At 41.9% G+C, this 18,478-nt stretch overlaps 1 protein-coding gene across 1 annotated transcript in view; it reads left to right on the top strand.

The window, feature by feature from the left end:
- DNAJC17 (DnaJ heat shock protein family (Hsp40) member C17) overlaps positions 1–18,218 on the top strand; it is a 29,661-nt gene extending 11,443 nt beyond the window's left edge. Inside the window, exons 3-11 of the mRNA XM_040332953.1 lie at positions 3,046–3,104; positions 4,088–4,175; positions 5,448–5,530; positions 6,686–6,782; positions 7,302–7,351; positions 9,296–9,373; positions 13,266–13,346; positions 14,839–14,973; positions 18,028–18,218. Coding sequence (XP_040188887.1) covers positions 3,046–3,104; positions 4,088–4,175; positions 5,448–5,530; positions 6,686–6,782; positions 7,302–7,351; positions 9,296–9,373; positions 13,266–13,346; positions 14,839–14,973; positions 18,028–18,147 — 791 coding nt within the window. The 3' untranslated portion in view covers positions 18,148–18,218. The remainder of the gene's footprint in view (positions 1–3,045; positions 3,105–4,087; positions 4,176–5,447; positions 5,531–6,685; positions 6,783–7,301; positions 7,352–9,295; positions 9,374–13,265; positions 13,347–14,838; positions 14,974–18,027) is intronic.
- The last annotated feature ends 260 nt before the right edge of the window (positions 18,219–18,478 follow it).

Raw genomic sequence — 18,478 nt, 5'->3', positions numbered from 1 at the left:
TTGTGTGCCCTGCACCCCATAAAAAGGTTAAAACAGGAAAATCTGAACACCAGAAAGACACGGGAGCCGTAAAAGTTCTTTATACCTCCTCAGAACATTTAGAAATGCTTAACATGGGAGGACCAGTGTGAATAAGGCGATGCATCCCTCCCAGTGTCTTAGGGGACAGGTGATGACCTCAGTCCCACTGCTTACAGCCTATGGCAGGTTGTAGCTGGATGAGGCCGAACAATGTACCAAGTGGTCCTATGCTATCAAGGGCGAATGCGTGGGACGCAGGAGGCCTGCATTCTGGGCATTCGAGAGGGGCTGTGAGATATTATTTATTTTTATATTTTTTATTATTTGTTTGCTTCCCAGTTGCAGGCTTTTTCAAGTATCTAAATATCACTGAAACTGGCACAAATGCTTGCCTGAATTAAAGTGATTGAAAAAGGTTCGGCCCCTTTTGTTGTTGTTGTTGTTGTTGTTGTTGTTGTTGTGATTTATATTTATATATATATATATATATATATATATATATATATATATATATATATATAAAAGTCATATTTACCTCTGTGCAGCTAATTTTACACAAAGTTGCCCCCGAACATCCTCTTCTGGGGTCCCCCGCAGCTCCTCCCCATATCGGATAACCCCCTAGGAGAAGCGATCTTCCGGAGGGGTTACCTTGCGGGCACACTCGCGAGTCCAGCGTTTGGCGTCCATAGTCGCCGAATGCAAGACTCGGCTCCGCCCCTCACAGCGCCTGCATCATTGGATTTGATTGACATTGACAAGCCAATGGCTGCTATCAATCTATCCAATCAAGAGCCGAGAACCCTGGGCAGAGAGACATCGCATCCTCTCTGTGGATATTCCAGGGGTCAGGTGAGGAAAACGGGGGGGCTAGGGGGCCGATGACTGTCGGAGGTTTTTTCACCTTGATGCATTATGGTGAATAAACAGGAGGGTTTACAACGCCTTTAAGCTCAGGTAGCTCTAAGATAATTACCACCAAACAAGAGTGAATGCTTTATTGAATTCACCCCAAGGTGTCGCTGCAGGATCAAATCCTGTTTTAGGCTTGGTTCACACTAATGCAATGTGATCTTCAGAGCAACTATATAGTGACTTGGATGCGACTCTGATCAGAATTTGACCTGAATTCAATGCTACTTTACTCACAGAAGTCGCATTGGCATTAGCTAAGGATTCCTTTGAGACTTTGCTAAGCTCCGTTTTTTTTAAAAAATAATAAAGTTCACCTATTTTGAAAAAAAAAAAATAAATGCACATCTTTTTGCAGATAAAAAATTTGCTTTTATTTTTTACTTGGAGCCTGGAAAGCATTGCGCTGGTGCCCTGCAGAATTCCTGCAGACGTCTCAGTGAACCTGTCTGCTCATACCTCATACAGGTAGACAGTAGATTATTTTTTTTGGACTTTTTTTTTTTTTTATGTTTAACCGTGCATTGTACGTGTGAATGGGCTGCCCTATGTGCGACAAATTACCCAAAGTAGCCCAGGAACCTTTTCAGTTGTAAAGTGCATTTTCAGTTTGCATTTTGGCATGTTTGTAGCGTGTTTTGGCACACAACAAAGGAATGGCAAAACATGCCTCTGCTGACCATGCAATTACTAATTGGGCTGCATTTACAACATCTGCACATTTCTGAGTTCACGGTAACCCGCACAGAAAACGCAAGCTTTTTGCGGGCGTCATGAACAATTGGGTTGCATTTACATCTGTATGTTTACAAATGCGGCAATCTGCATAGAAAATGTACACTTTACAGCGTGTTTCAAAAACGCACACTGCGATTGCATTGCCATGCATTCACATTTGCATGTTTCTGAATGCGCAACAACATGCTTTGCCTCACATTTCATCTGCATAGAAAATTTACACTTTACAGCGTGTTTTAAGAATGCACTGAAAACACACACTGCGATTGCATTCACATCTGCATGTTTCTGAATGCGCAACATCATGCTTTGCCTCACATTTCAGAAATTTGCTGCAAACGCATAGCATGCTTGCATTGCCATAATGGCATGCTAACTGCAAATGGGGTGTCCTTAACAATTAAGCTGCATTCACATCTGTGTGTTTAAGAAATGCACAACAACTTGCACAGAACGTGCTCACTTTGCTGCTCATTTTGGAAACGCACTGCAAATGCACATTGCCAATGGGCATGGGAAAGCATGCATCATGCTTGCGTTACTGTAATGGCAATGTAATGTAAGCTCGTAATCAAAACGTGTGACAGTGCATGTTTTCTGTGCGGGTTTGGAAACGCACAAATTCAGCCTAAATGTTAATGACGCCCCAATCATGGTTAGCAGACGCGTGTTTTGCCATGTGACAAAATGCACTACAATCGCGCCAGAGCACGCACTGAAAATATGTACGATGCTCCGCTACCTAAAAGGTTGTTGAGCTACTTTGGAACATTTGTCGTGCGCGAGGTAGCCCATTCAAGCGAACGTGCTGCTCTATGTGCAACGTATGTGTGGGGAGAGGGGGGGAGCTTGCGGGAACATGTGGTTTTGCTACACTCAGGTGTAAATGGAATGTGCTTGAGAGGGGAGTTTTTAGGCAGCAAGGGTGTCCTAGGAGGATCGGTGAGGGTTAAAAAAAAAAAAGCTCATTTGCCAAAGTCCTATAGGATTTGTGGGTTAACGTAGAAGTTTTTGGAGCTGAAGTTGCACAGGATTCGCACCGGAATAGTGCAGAAACCTTTTTCAAAGTTGCAGAGTCTTGAGGCGCACAGATTGGAAAAGTTACCATTGAACCCAATGTGATTTCACTTGTCATGTGACTTTGGGGCTGATTTACTAAAACTGAAGAGTGGCTTCCATGTACAGCCGCACCACAATTTGCAATCTGCTTCTAACTTCAGCTTGCTCAATTTAAGATTTGACAATAGAACCTGATCAATCTCTATATGTGGTAAGTTGCATCCCAAGTCACACTGGTGTGAACAGGGCTTTACTGAACTGGCCTAAATGGTACCACAGTTCCCTAATTTTATCTTTCTTCATTTGCCATTTCAGCCGATTTATTTCACCAGCTGTCTCAGGCCTTGGAAATACTAACTGATGGAGCAGCAAGGGTAAGTGAATTATTAAAATTAGACCACATTTATTTATAAATTTGGTTCACTGCCATCTTTTCTGTATATAGTCAGTGGTATGTCAGGCAGGTGACTTTCTGCCATGTTTGTAGACCCTCTATACTTGGGGATTAAAGTATGGTGCCCGTTACCGATACATTTTTTTTTAAATGTGTCCCCACAAATATGCCGCCATGTAAATATGTAGCCATGTCCCCACAAATATGCCGCCATGTAAATATGTAGCCGTGTCCCCACAAATATGCAGCCATGTCCCCAAGAGAAAACCAAGCCCCCCCCCCACCGCCGCCGCCGTCTAGTTGATCAGCGCAGGGAACATTACAGCTTTCATTTGAATAGCTGTTTGTTCCCCCGCCGCGCCTCGTTATGTATAGACACTCCCCCCTTGTCCGGGCACTTTGATAGACAGATCACCCGCCCAATCTTGGGACGGGTGATCTGTCTATCAAAGTGCCCGGACAAAGGGGAGTGTCTATACATAACGAGGGGCGGCGGGGGAACACACAGCTATTCAAATGAAAGCTGTAATGTTCCCCGCGCTGATCAACTAGGGGCGAGGGGAGGAGGGCTTGGCTTTCTCTTTGAGGGCTGCTCTGCTCTCTCCGCCCGCTCTCTCTCTGGGGGGGGGGGGGGGAAATAGTATCGGCTGAAGCATCGGGAGCATTTGCGCGAGTACAAGTACTCAAGCAAATGCTCAGTATCGGTCCCGATGCTAGTATCGGTATCGGGACAACCCTAGTTATAACCCTCCTTGCCTTTAGTGACACTTTAAATATTGAGTGTTTTAAGTGCTTTACCAGCCTATTTTTCTAGTGTATACTGCACTTGTATTCACCTAAAAGGATTTTTTTTCTTCTCTGACCACCAGGTGTTGCATGCCGCTTTAAACTTTATACTGTCTTTTTAGTTCAACTCTAAAACAATCAGTATTTTACTTTTGTTGGTCTAAATTTCTTTTATAGGCTGCGTATGATAATCTCAGAAAAGCCAGGGAGGCCGCTGCCAAGAGGACACAGCGCCTTGATGACAAAAGGAAGAAAGTAAAACTTGGTAAGAAATTCTGCATATTTCTAGTGGGAATATAAATTATATATAAATATATATCTCTATCACTGTTTTTTTTTCCTTGGGCGTAGTGTTTTCTCATATCAGGTAGAACTGACTTTTGATTGCATTGTAAGTTTCCAGGCAATCGCATACATTTTTGTTTTGCCATTAAGCACACTTAAAGGATAAGTTCACCTTTGGTAACATGTTACACCTATATTTAGAATGTAACGTTACCAATGATCACCACCTGGCCCTTTTTTATTGTGACACATTCCCGCACCAACTGTCACAATTCAAAAAAAAAGTTTCCAGTGAATGAAGTACAACTATCATCTGTCATTGCGACAGACAACTTGTACTTCTCATTGAACTGCTAGGGCTCTTGTGAGTGCTCTGTTAGGTCATTGATTCTTCATATGCCGCGTACACACGATCATTTTTCAGCATGAAAAAAACAACGTTTTTAAAAAAAACGTCATTTAAAATGATCGTGTGTGTGGGCTGCACATCGTTTTTCATGTTCTGAAAAACTACTACTTGGGTTTGAAATTATTGCATTGTGTAATGCAGCGCATTCTTTTCTTCTTTTTAATGCTACACTAATCCTCGTTTTTTGCTGCTGATATTGTTACATATTATGACAAGCTTGTTACTTTATTGTTATCTAATGTTTTTTGATTTTATTTTTTTTAAGCCAGATCTCCTTCTCAAAAAAATTCTGCATATTTTAATGTAGATCTTCTTTTTTGGTTATTAATTTGATAATATTTTAGACTGCTTTCCATTTTTTTTTTTTTTTTTTTTTTATATTTGTAGTGTGTCAAGTTCCCACAACAACATTATTAGTAATTATAATTTACCCACAAGGAGGTTAGTGTCCCTTGTTAATTAGAACATTTTAATTTTTGCTGCCTACTCACTACCGAGTTTTGTTCTTGTTTAACTCGGTTTTTATTGGATTTTATAACATTTTTCATCACATGGTAGTACAAACGAACACACAACTCGCACTTCCCAGTTACAACAATACATTTCACAGTATCATTTGTATAGTTAGTAAATGGCCTGTAACTGAATATGTGATCACTATCATGTACTCTACATGGTTTTATGATCAAAAAGTACCAGTTTTGTTCTTTAAATGGTCTCCGTTTCTCTCGGTATTTTTGGTTGGATAAGTAATTTCCTTTTTGTATTGTTTGTTTAGTATTACTCTACATTGTGCTTCACTTAGCAGACATAATGGAAGATTTTCTGTTTTTCTTCATTGAGATTTGGAGGCACGAGAAAGAGAGGCACAAACGAGAGTAACGGAGGAGGAAGAAGTACTTGTTGCTCAAACATTAGAACAAGAGGTAAACCTTGTCTGTATGCAAAGCTCCTACATATGGGGATTGTTTGCAGTAGGTATCATACCTTGGGAAATGACATTGTTGTGTTTTTTTTTTTTTTTTTTTTTACTCAAGTACAACAACTTGCTTAGTGTTTGTAAAGATTTTGGTTTTTATATAAAACAAATAAACATGTCCTAACTGCTCTGTGCAATGGTTTTGCACAGAGCAGCCCTGATCCTCCCCTTCTGGGGTGCCCTGTCAGTGCTCCTTCTCGCCACCTAGTGCCGTGTGTGTGTGTGTGTGTTGATCCCAAGTCAGGCTGTTTGCGTCTATTTGAACATACAGCCCGGCTCGGCCCTGTTTTCTGTTGACAGATTTTGATTGACATCAGCTGGAGCAAACTGCTCTTAGCCAAGTTTGTGAAAGATGGGAGAAGAACTGCTGCAGATATGCACAGCACTGGATCGTGTTCAGGTGAGTATTTGGGGGGGGGGGGGTTTCACTTTTTCCCTTTAAAGCAGGGTTCCACCCGCGATTTTATAAGTCAACAGCTACAAACACTGTAGCTGCTGACTTTTAATAAGGACACTTACCTGTCCTAGGCACCCGTGATGTCGGCCCCACTGAGGCCGATCCCTCGATCCTGCCAGCTCCTGGCGCCACCATCCTCACTAAGGTAAACGGGTAAGTGCGCACGGGTGAGTCTTGCGGTGCTTTGTGAATGGACGGCTGCTTTCTGAGATGCACACCTCCACTTAATCTAGGCATTAAACCTTTTACAACCACCTTAAAGTTACTCTTTTGCCCATTCAGTTAACCCATCCTGGGGAGCATATTCTCCCTTATCCTCACTCCACTTCCAGGGTATTGTAAATATGTGACTGGCACCCCCTCCCCTCCCATGTGACATGAGTAGAGAAGGTTTTTATAGCCCTATTTAAGGTCCAACAAGTTTACACTGGGTTTTCTTTTCTGACATCATAGTGGAAATTCATGGTGCAATTTTATATATTTTAAAAAAAATGGTAAGGTAAATATTTCTTACGCACGTTTACAGGCAGCAGCTGCCTGGAGTTATCTTATGTAAAGAAAAAAGGTTTAACCTATGTTTGATTAACTTCTACATAGCACTGACAATATGTTTACAGTATCTCAGTGACCCCTTTCTATCTTCAGATAATACGTCTTCGTGAAGAAGGCTCTAGACAGGTGGAGGAGCAGAAGAAGTTGATACTGGAACAGATCCGTATGGAAAGGGAACAAAAGATGCACGGTATTAAACATCAGGCACTGGGCTTGGAGAACATTTACTTCCCTGTTTTTAAGAATACAGAAATCTGCTTGTGTTTGTAACATAAACACCCACTTACTTAGTCACCTCAGTACAGTAGAAAGTACTGTCCCAAAATCTGTAGGTCCTTGCTTACCTTTTACAATGGCTGCTCTGTTTGAAGTCTGGCCATCAAAAAAATTCCAGTGCTGGGCTGCCAACGCCAGAACATTAATGCCTTTAGATTTGAACAGGATGTGTTGCAGGAGCAATTGTGGGATGATGGTGCTTGGGAAGTCTAGACTCTAGAGAGCTAGAGATATATTTTATATGTCTATGTCTATGTCTATGTCTATGTCTCTGTCTCTGTCTTATTTTTTATTTATTTTTCCTTGGCTTCAGAAAGCATTGGAGGAGCTAAGAAAGGACCTGATGGGGTAGCACAGTTTACTGTATAGCGTGTGCCAGGGTTTGGGGGACTTTACAACACTTTTTGTGAACTTGGAAATTGTTTTCTTATAGGTAACAGGGACGGAAACACAGGGTTGGGAAAAGAATCTGCTAAAATAAAGGTAACTATCTTTTTCTTCCCTACTAACGTGTTTTTTTCAAAAAGTATATTTTATACTGGGGGGGTGGCCAAAGCAGGAAATTTGCGTAGGTCTATAGGATTTCACATTTTAGCCAGGCTAACATGTTTTCATGCACTGGGAGTTGTTGGAAGGAAGGGGGCATGCAGATTACAGGAGGAGAGCACAGGGAGAACCTTTAGCAATGTGCTCTTTTATAGCTCCGAGGCAGGCAGGTAACCTACTGTCATTGTAGAGCTCCAGCAATGAAAAATGGTGTCATCTTCACTGTGCCGCTCCAGGGTGCCTAAACAGAGCTGCAAGTTCTTCAAACTGTTGAAAAAAGGGGACTTGTGCAACCTTTTTGTTAATTAGGAACAGTATCTGCTCTATTTTCTACATTTCTAAAAGAGTCGTGGCAGCATTGTGCTTCCCCAACTCTTTATTCATCCCCCTCTGTGTGTTCTGGGATCACTCAGACCTCGGGAGACCCTGTTATCAGGATAAACAGCAGCACCCCACGGTAGTCTTACATTTTTTACCTTGCCACATTTCTCCTAAAATCACACAAGGTTTTTTCAGAATCTTAAATCCTAGACCATTGCGGTCTGCAATAATAATGCTGTTGGGCACAGTTTCCTGTGACATTAGAACATTGTGAATATTTCAGTTGACAAAATGGCATCTGTGCATGATCTAGTTCTTGGACGCTGTCAATGCCTAACAATCAGTACCAGTCAGCGTGATTCCCAATCATGATCACCATGACAATCAATAGTAATTAATGGAAGTGGGAACCCCTTAAAAGGACCCAGGAATTCAAATGTAGCTCTCGCCTGGGTCCCCGAGAGAAGACCTTTTTGGATAGTTTTTAACGCTTCAGAATGTACAAAAAATCAGGTGTGCTGTCCATTTAATTTAAATGTATATTTATAGCCTTTTGTTTTTTTAATTGCTGAGTAAAAAAAAAAAAATGGAAAAATAGTTGTCCCTCTCTCCGTCAGTTTCTTTTTGCTGTCTACTATGGTCCCTTTTTATAACTTCCTTTACTTCCTGTCCCAGTTGCAAGATTTTTGCCAGCAAAGCAAATGTGAAGAGCATGATGACAATAAAAACTTTTATTTTTTATTAGTAGGTGCCTATGTCTTTATTGGAAATTTCCACTTCTTGACCCTGGGACAATGTCAACAGGGCAGAGAAGTAAAGAGAAATCTTCCCCAGAGGGTCCCAGTCAGCAAACACGTACCTAAAGGGGGTTGTGTTTTCTTGTTCTATCACTTCCGTTTCTATTGAAAGATTTGTAAAATAATCAGAGCTGCATTTGGTGCCTGCCAGACTGGCCTGATTATACCCATCCAATCTGGTGGTGCATGAAGAAATTTAAACTGGTGAAAGATCCGCTGTGTTTTAGGCAATCTCAACCACCACCTTGTTTAACTTTAAATCACTGGACTGCTTGAGGAGTGGACCTTGCACACTACCTTTGGAGCGCCCGATCGTCTCTTCCGCATCTCCCTTTCCCCTCTGCGAGCCTCCTCCTTCTCTTCTTTCCTCGAGATCTGTTACTGTTGCTACTATTGGCCATTACCACTTCTGTACGTCAAGATTTTGCCCAAAGACGGATATGGTCTCGGACAAATCTCCTGGTGAAGAGACTGTCGATGTAGTGCTGTCAATCAACTCTAGTTATTCTCCTTTATTTAACTCTGGATGCAGAACACCTATAAAAATAATACAAATTGCATTTAGCACCCTGGGAAATAGGATGAGGAAACCTATTTTTTTTTGTTTATGGTGAAGCTTTTTCTCGCCCCAAGGAGTAATTTGCAATTGGACTTGAAAGGCATATTTTGGCCACAATGGGGGTAGCATTGCACTCACTACATGGTTTTTAAAATAAACTTCCAGGTTACCTAATCATCATCCTTTTTTTCTTTTTATCAACAGTTAAAGTGGAAATGTCAAAAAGATGATGAGACAAGAGGGGGATATTCAGAAGATGTTCTCACAAGGCTTCTAGAGAAGGTTTGCTTATGTTTTTGGTCTTTCTGTAATGGAATCCTGTTAGTGTGTGTGTGTTGTGCATCTTTTTTGTTTTCTTCATTTATTATGGTCAGGATTAAAGACTTTTAAGTCACAATTTATTTTCTATATATTTTTTATTTTATTTTTTTTAATTGGGTGCCCAATGCCATCCAGACTCTTCTTCTTGCAACTCCACGGAATGCTCTGTTTTTCAGAGGTGGGCTGCACATTGCTAAGGGGGGGAACCAGAAGACCTGATTGGTAAACATTCAGAGTATAGTGTGGTTGAACCAGGTGAACCCATGGTAGCAGTTGCTGATGCTGCTTAAACCGATATGTGGTCACCCAGAGAGGAAATTGATTGGACTATCTCGGTACTGATATTCTTGACACGTATAGTATCATAAAAATAATTTATTACATATAAAATGATACAACATTCTAAAAAACACAAGCCCAACCACAAACAACAAATTACTGCTAACGGGTGACTCCGAGAACTTTATGTTGTGGTGGAGTGTGGCAAAATCCTCTACCGGTTTAGCAGATGCAATCGCTTCTTCAGGAAGAATTCTGTGTAGCAAATAATACAGTAAACTCACAAAAGGCCCCCCTGTGGCAAACAGGGAATATAGGTGCCGCTCTCTAATAGAAGTAATATGATTAATAGAGCTTTTTTGGGATTGCTGACTCGTGTGCAAGAGAAATGCAGCTAAAACCGGGTTTTTGATTTTGAATACAATTTCACCTTATTAAAAAAAACTAAAAACAACAAATATATCTCATTCACCAATATATCCTAACTGGTGTAATAAAATATTAACAGCGCTAAATTTGAGCAGATAATTCTCAAAAAAAAAATGTCATCATATCCTGCTAAAAGAATCCTCTTTCATCACTGTGAAAAGCATTGAAGGGGAAAAGGCAAAGTAAGAGAAAACCAAAAGTTTCTAATCCGTTCCTAAAAGGTTTTTACAATGCTTAGTCCATTGATTGGGACATGCACTGTGGAATGCTCCCTGCTGTATGCTGCAGTGTATACAACCATCCAAATAAAGGAAGAAAGTGTGGATCCTCAACAGTCGAGATAAAACTTTAACTCTTGCTGGCGTTCCCGTAGGAAACTCACTCACCGGACTAAAGTAGTCAGAAGCCTGTACTCAGTGTTCCTGGGTGTTGTTTCCGAAGTCCCTCCCGGAAAGGTACTGGGATCTGGTCAGATCTCTGTCGATATCCAGCTATCCCTTTCCAGGTGTGCGGTGATGGCACTCATGTAAAGCGTGCATGCAGGTTGCCCTCTGAAGACGTGTAACCAATAACGAAACGCGTCAGAACGTAACCACGTGATTCATCTGTCCAATCAGGAATACGGCTTCCCAGGACTCATGGCGGCAACAAGTGAGACATCCTGTTTGACCAACACAGAGTGAGAGCTGTTCCCGCTTGATCGTTCTTACAGACGGCGGAAGGGGACATAAACCCCCTCTCCCGCCGCTATCCGGTGCTTCTCCGAGCTCTCCGTGCCATCAGAGGCCTGGAGAACAAAACAGCCGCCGCCGAACGAAGAGCATAGAACGAAGACGTTCTCTATGAACGTCGGAGGAAAGGAATCGCCACTCCAGGTGGATCTTTGTAGACAATTTGAGGAACCTCTCAGGAGTTAGACATGACAGGCAAACATGGAAAAAGTGGACAGCCACACTCCAAGGGAACTTAACAAAGTAGTCTTTATTAATAAAAACTGGACATGCAGATCCAAAAATAGTCACAGGAGGGGACAGCCGACGCGTTTCGCACACTATTAGTGCTTAGTCATGGCTGTTTTTTTATTAATAAAAACGTTTATTTTAAAAAAAAAAAAAGGCATTTGAAAAATTATTGCGCATATACCGTGCAAGATAGTTGCAATGACCGCCACTTTATTCCCTAGGGCAGGGCTCAAAATTTCAAGTCCTGAGCTACTAGCCAGGCCTCAAGGGTTACCCGCCACCAGTTGCCCCGCCCCTAATTTTGCCCCTAAACACGCCCTCATAAATTCTCATGAAATGGCACTTAAATGTTTTATGCAGAATTAAGTTATAAAAATAAATATTAACAACTGTATCTGTGCCCACCAAATGCAGGCTGCCTGTGGAACAGTAGAGCCGCCCAGGTGATCAGAGCGCAGTGCGGGGAACACAGGATAACCGTTTTCATTTTAATTGCCGTGTTACCGCCGCTTAACGTCATATTCAGCCCCTGTCTATCAAAGTCCCGGGACCAGGAGGCGGGGCTAGATCTGACAGCGAGCAGCGGGGAACACTGCAATTAAAGGAAACTGTTATCGCTGTGTTTCCCGCGCTGCGCTCTAAACATCCGGGCGGCTTTGTCTTCCCCCTCCGCTGTCACTGGGAGAAGAACTCCCATTCCACACAGGCTGCCGGCGGTGCGAACTTCAGACCGCTCTCTACTGAAAACGGGTCACAGAAGTGCAAAACGAACTGTGATCCATAGGAGAAGCCAAGCGAGCTCCGGCTGGACTTCTCCTTTTAAGAAACCATAACCTCCACAGTGGCAGCTGCTGTACTAATTGATCAACTAGAAAATCCACGTCCCTATGATTATAATTCAAGCAGGTCCAAAAGCTCACCACTGATTGCACAATGCTGTCATTCTAATCCCAGGGCCCTGTGGACGTGAAGAGCAGAGCAAGCAGACTGGTGATCTCATCAGTGTGGTGATGCCACTTTGTTGGGCAGTGCGCTCAGGGAAGGTCAGTGACCTAAAGGAAGGCTGAGAAATGTTATAATGCCATTGTTGACTTTTCCTTCTGCAAATGGTAGTTGCCTGGCTGTTAATGTTGATCCAACAAATTCAATACTGACTCACTGACCTGAAACAAGTATACAGATCATGATTTTAGTCGCTTTATCTGCTGTATACTCCTTCCTCTGATGGTACTGACTTTAGCCTAGGCAAAGTGATTGTGCCCATGCGCTTGGCTCCCAGCACCTGTACCATGTTCCCATCGTACACTGAACTGGAAACTCCTTGGGTGCTGTGATGACCATCATTTGGTATTAGTAAAACTTCTAGATAAGTCATCCATATTCCAAAATCAAGTTAAACAAGTGTGCCAATAAAATGTGCAACTTTCTGGGGGCACCCAGGCCCTATTTATCAAGTCATGTGGGAGGTCCTGCATGTCTGTGAAACAACATTGAGCAGATTGTGTGTGTGTGTGTGTGTGTGTGTGTGTGTGTGTGTGTTTGTTGTTTTATTTTTTTTGCCAAACTAAAGGTTAGAGGAAAAGAGTACATGGTGCCAGGATGAACGAATTCTGTACATGCACAAGAGGTGCACCATCTAATGCCAGCATGTCATGATAGCTGCAGACAGCGAGGGACCTTGTAGAAATGGCAATGTAGGAGGGCAATTATTTACGTACATTATTTTCCCCTTTTTATACAATAAAAAGCAAATTTATTTACCCTTTTTATTTTTGATGAGTGGATGTGGCATCAAGACCTTCACTGTGAATATGACTGTGTAACCGACCTGGTTTTATCAAATATACAGTGCACATTTGTGTCCTGTCCCATCCTACATAGGTTAGACTTGATGGACTTGTGTCCTTTTTTTCATAATTAACCTGACCTACTATGTAACTATGTACTATGTGTGCTCATGTACTGTACATGCATGTAAGCTGTTAAAAAATAAAATAAAATAAATAATTCCAGTGTAGATCTGTGATGTGGGAATGCAAATTGAATAAAGGTCTAGATGTATGCCACATTTTCAATATGGGATTAATCTGAAAAATGTGAGCCCTTTTTATATAGCATCTGAAAATTGTGGATTCATATCTCATGTATTTTCATCTATTGTTTAAATTATCTTCATTTTTCAGTATGGACAAGTACTACATATTGTGGTATCCAGCAAGAGCAAGGGATCTGCAGTAGCCGAATTTGCTACATTTAAAGCAGCTGTAAGTGTGTGTTTGTTTGTTTTTGTTTTTTTTGCGACGGCTTTTATACATCTTTTGATGAACTTTAGATTCCTCTAAAGTTCATCAACCATATCCCATTTTCATATCTGTATATTAGGAATTCGGTGTTAACGTTTGACCCTGCTGTAGCCCCAAGTTCCTTTTTACTTCCTGGGCCAGGCTTGCAACTGGATCAGCCAGTCTTCAAATGGCTGATTTTCCTCCCTCAGAAGCTTTGCCTCATTTAGTATGCATATCCTCTTCAGACATCCGATGCTTCCCCCTCACAGTACATGCGCATAATATGAAAAACCCACATAGTGTATACATGTTATGGGAAATCAAATGCAGGTAGAAAATCGAGCCAAGGGTACCCAAATATTGGCAGGGACCAAGACCTCAGAAATGGAGAGAACTGTAAGCATGGTGAAAATCAAAAGCCTGGGTTATCAATATAACATAATATCAACTGTATGTAGCTTGTATTATAATGAAAGAATGGTTTGGGGGGGGGGGGGGGGTAGAAAGAGGGTAAAAGGAGGGAGGGGAGAGGAATGAGGGTAGCTGGTTCCAAGTGGTCATTCTGAAAGAAGGCATGTATCACAAAACCACACAATGTGATAATAAATCTGTTAGTAAATCTAGAATGTTAAGTAACTTCATTCTGTTGGTCCATTGAGGAAAGATACATAATGTCTTTTATATCCTGAAGTGGTCTTAAATTCGAACCAAAGGGCCCACGTTTTTTTTTTATGACGCCTGTATTCTGTTTGTTAATATTTCTTACTTGCATTTAAATCTACTGCCATCATCCTACTTTTTTTAGATTCTATGTTTAGGTGATCTTATGTTGACTATACCTAGTAAATCTGTTTTATTGCATCTACTACTACTACTTTAAAAAAAAATTCCAGTGCTCTAATTTTGGGTACTTTTTTTTTATTTTATTTATTTTTATTCTGTGAGAGTGCCCTATATTTATTTTCATGGTCTCCTGATCGTGTGTGTCTTCTTTTTTTTTTTTTTTTTCTTTTTTTTTTATATCCCCTGTATAGTGATTTAATTTAACTTTATGGACTTTACCATTTCTCAGACTCCCTATCCATTTCCCAGTTTTAATTTTTCTCCAGTCTCTTCGGCCCTTTCTGGCAGTGACATTACGCTATGAAACCTTGATCCAATGCATCACTTCCTTTTTAAAAAAGATTCCTCCACCACTCAAGAGGACCAAGTTCGGTGGATAGGGGGTTAGCCATAATTATCTATTTGGGTCCAGCCATTTTATACGCCAGGAGGGTAACCCTAGGAGGCTATAGCCTGCAATTGGGCAGCGTAGTAGTAACGAGGTTCGGAAAAGCCAAAACATCATTTGGTTCTAGAGGCTTAGTGTAAAATGGGCTTATGTTGCTTATAATTCAGTCTTCCTTTTTTAATGTAATGTCTACATTTAAACAGTGAACACATCTTGTGTGTTTTTTTTTTTTCCTCATAGGAACTAGCAGTGAGGAATGAGATTGGTTTATTGAATAATCCCCTCAAAGTTTCTTGGCTCAGCACACCACCTCCCTCTGCAGTGTCCGCTAATCAGAGCAAGAGCTCCTCCGATTTTACCACTCACTCCTCACAGGTAACCTGACCATTCTACATTTATCTGGGGATTTTTTTTATACTGAATTTCAGGTTTTAATCTTTATTGTAAAAACAGCTTGGCTACTTTCAGTTACAATTAGCCAAGACTTCTTGGCATGATATAAGTAACACTTTTTTTAGTGTTTGATCACAGAAGAATGAGAACTGGAACCCATGCCAAGCTAAAATGGAGCTGCTGTGTTCTGAAGAAAATTGGTCAGCGACCTGTGTGGGTTTCTTTTTTTTTTTTTTTTTTTTTTTTTCGTAAATTTTTATTTTAAAGTAATAGATTACAACAGTTACAGTATGTCAGATGACAACAACTAAGAATGAGATATAGCATTGAAATACAGATTAATGCAATAATAATTGAACTGTTGTAGGAGTTGTAGTATTATACAGATATAACTAAACATAAATAAAAACAATTACTAATAAATGGAAATGAGAACTAATGGAGGGAAGGGGAGAGGGTAGTGGTGTTCCGAAGGTGGATTTCACTTATTTTATTTCGCTATTATCCATGAAAGGGTATCAAAACCATGACATGAGAACTCTTGAGTCAAAAGTGTCTGGAGTATAGTATATGGCACACGGCTTCCATATGCTATCTAATTTTTCCAACCCATTTTTGTCTAGCGCTTCCAGTTTAGCATGTATGAATGAAAGATTCATTCTCCTTTCGCCTTCCGACAACAGTAATGCAGGTATTTTCCATGCGCTGGCTATTACCTGTTTCGCGGCTATCATAAATAAAATAAATAACTTATGTTGATTCCGAAAAAAGGGTTTCTGGTTCAATGTTAAGTAAGGCCGCCATTGGATCCGGTAGTATAATACAGTCAAATATTTTAGAAGCGATCCTGAAAATCCCTTCCCAGAATTTCCTTGCAAGTGGACACTGCCCCCAGATGTGGATATATGTTCCTTTTGTCTGGGCAGTGTTTTTTATTTTTTATGCCATTAGTTGAAAGGTTAACAGCATCAATCCTAACACAAAGGCTATATGCTGCACACTGGTAAATTCGGGGTATCCATGAGAAACGAGTAGATAAATTGAAGGATGATGAATAAATGAAATGCTTCCATAGAAACCATGAAGTAACATTAATTATGTGGCCGTAGATCAAGTAGCCCTCAAATTATGCACTTGCGTTTTGCTATGGCTGCCTGGGAGCGGCGGAGTGGGGGCAGGGAAGGATGAATGGAAGCTGTTTTCCCAGTGATCGCTAAGGGGAAGAGAGGAGAGCAGGCGGCCGGATGATCAGAGCACAGGGATCATCGCTGTAGCGGCTTTTATTTCAGTTGCCACGTGTTCACCGCACTCACTGTCACATACAGCCCTGCCTCCTTGACTTGAGGATATTTGATATACGCCACACGTCCCGGGATTGGACGGGTGATCTGTCTGTCAAAGTTTCCCGGCTGGGAGGCGAGGCTGTATGTGATGGCGAGCGGCGGGAACACACAGCAATAGAAATGAAAGCTGTTAGTGATTTCGTCAGCGCTCTGATCATCCAGCCGGCAACCTTCTTCCCCCTCACGGGCGGGCTGCATTGGCAGACAGGGGTAAAGTTGTTAAATGTTTTATGCAGAATTGAGTTATAAAAATATTAAGTGTAATTTAATGAGATTTATGAGGGTGTGTTTAGGGGCAGAGTAGGGGTTGGGTGGGGCAAATGGTGGTGAGTACCACAAGAAAGATGGCCCCTCGCAGGAAGAGACAATGTGACAGGCCAAGGGAGATGACGTGGCCACTCTGGCAGCCCATGTCGGAGGAAGGAGAGGGACCAGGGTGGGGATCTCTCTCCATTTAGATAATTATCATTATCTGATAGAGTGAGCCCCTGGTCCCCTCTCCTTCCTCTGACAGGGGCCGCCAGAGTAGCCTCGTCCTCTCCCTTGGCCTGTGACATTGGGCAAGCGCACATGAAGGAGACATTCTATGGTTAGGGGGGGAACTGTTTCGTGCATTAAAAAAAACGTAAAGTCAGCTTTGAAATGGTGCACACTCGTGTAATGGCGCTGAACTTCGGTACTTAAATCCACAATGGGGGGGGCCCTTTTAAACACTTTTTTACAGGTTACCTGTTTAGCGTTTATAGGAGGTCTAGCGCTAGAATTGGTGCTCTCTTGTAATGTTGGCATCGATACCTCACGTGTGGTTTAAACGTCATTTACATATGTGGGTGCCACCTGTGGGGACGGGACGCTTTCATTTTATTTATTTTTTCCTTTGACACTCCTGCTTCTATCTCTATGGTAAACTTTCAGCATGTACGATTTCTTCTCTCTCTCTCGCCGATCATATGGGCGAGCCAGGAGAAGCACCGGGGGGGCGGCTGAACAGTAAATTGGATTATATTTGATATTTCAGACAGTGGAGTTGCTGCTCAAAGTTGCAAACTAGGTTCCATTTACCATTTTTTTAAGCGGTTCTCCACCCTAAAGTGAAGTCCCGCTGATCGGAACCCATCCCCCCCCCCCCCCCCCTCCGGTGTCACATTTGACACCTTTCAGGGGGGAGGGGGGTGCAGATACCTGTCTAAAGACAGGTATTTGCACCCACTTCTGGCCCGGCATTCACGGGCAAAAGACGGGCATTGCGTCACATCCCGTCACCCCCCCCCCCCCCCCCCGTTGTGCGCTGGGAACATTGGCTCCCAGCACACAGCGGGAGCGACTCGCGAATGCGCTGTAGGGAACCGGGCAGTGAAGCTGTAGAGCTTCACTTCCTGGTTCCCTCACCGTGGATGGAGGGGGGAGCAGCAGGGTGACGAGCGATCGCTCGTCATCTGCTGCGGACGGCGCTGGACTCCAGGACAGGTAAATGTCCTAATATTAAAAGTCAGCAGCTGCAGTATTTGTAGCTGCTGGCTTTTAATATTTTTTTTTTGGCGGAACATCCGCTTTAAGGTGAACTTTGAACATGGAAGTAGGAATCCAGTAAGTTTCTGTGGAAAACGCTCTCCACTTTACTTTTTTTTTTTTGCCAGGTATATTGTTATGAAAATTTTTACCATTTCAATGAATAATTTTAATTTCTTTGCAGAATTCTGTACGATCAGAGAGAGATTTTGAAAGTCTAGTGTTAATGAAGATGAGACAGGCAGCAGAACGTCAGCGTTTGATAGAGCAACTACAGCGTGAAGATGAAGAGGCCAATTCTTAAGTTAAAGCAAAGAAGATCTTCCCCTTTTTTATTTTGTAGTTTTAAATTAAAATGTTGTTATTTTTAACTGATTTTCAAATGGTATTTGAGTGGTGAACTTTGTGTAACTGCTAAACTTGGAACTATGCAATTCTAACCAATTGTAAGAAAACGACTTCCGTAAGAATCTGTGCTTTTTAACCTTTTGCTGACTGCGTAAGGCATATATGCAGCATCAGGAATAGCAGGCTTTAACACCCAGCCACTGCACATGTGTGTCCATGGCAGCCTAAGCTTGTGAGCTAAGAGCGCACACACTGGGCGATCCCAGCACACTGATCGAGCCGTCATG

This window comes from Rana temporaria, chromosome 13, assembly GCF_905171775.1.
Source record: "Rana temporaria chromosome 13, aRanTem1.1, whole genome shotgun sequence".
NCBI lineage: Eukaryota > Metazoa > Chordata > Amphibia > Anura > Ranidae > Rana > Rana temporaria.
The sequence above is the reverse complement of the archived record's forward strand: the minus strand, read 5'-3'. Positions and strand labels throughout refer to the sequence as shown.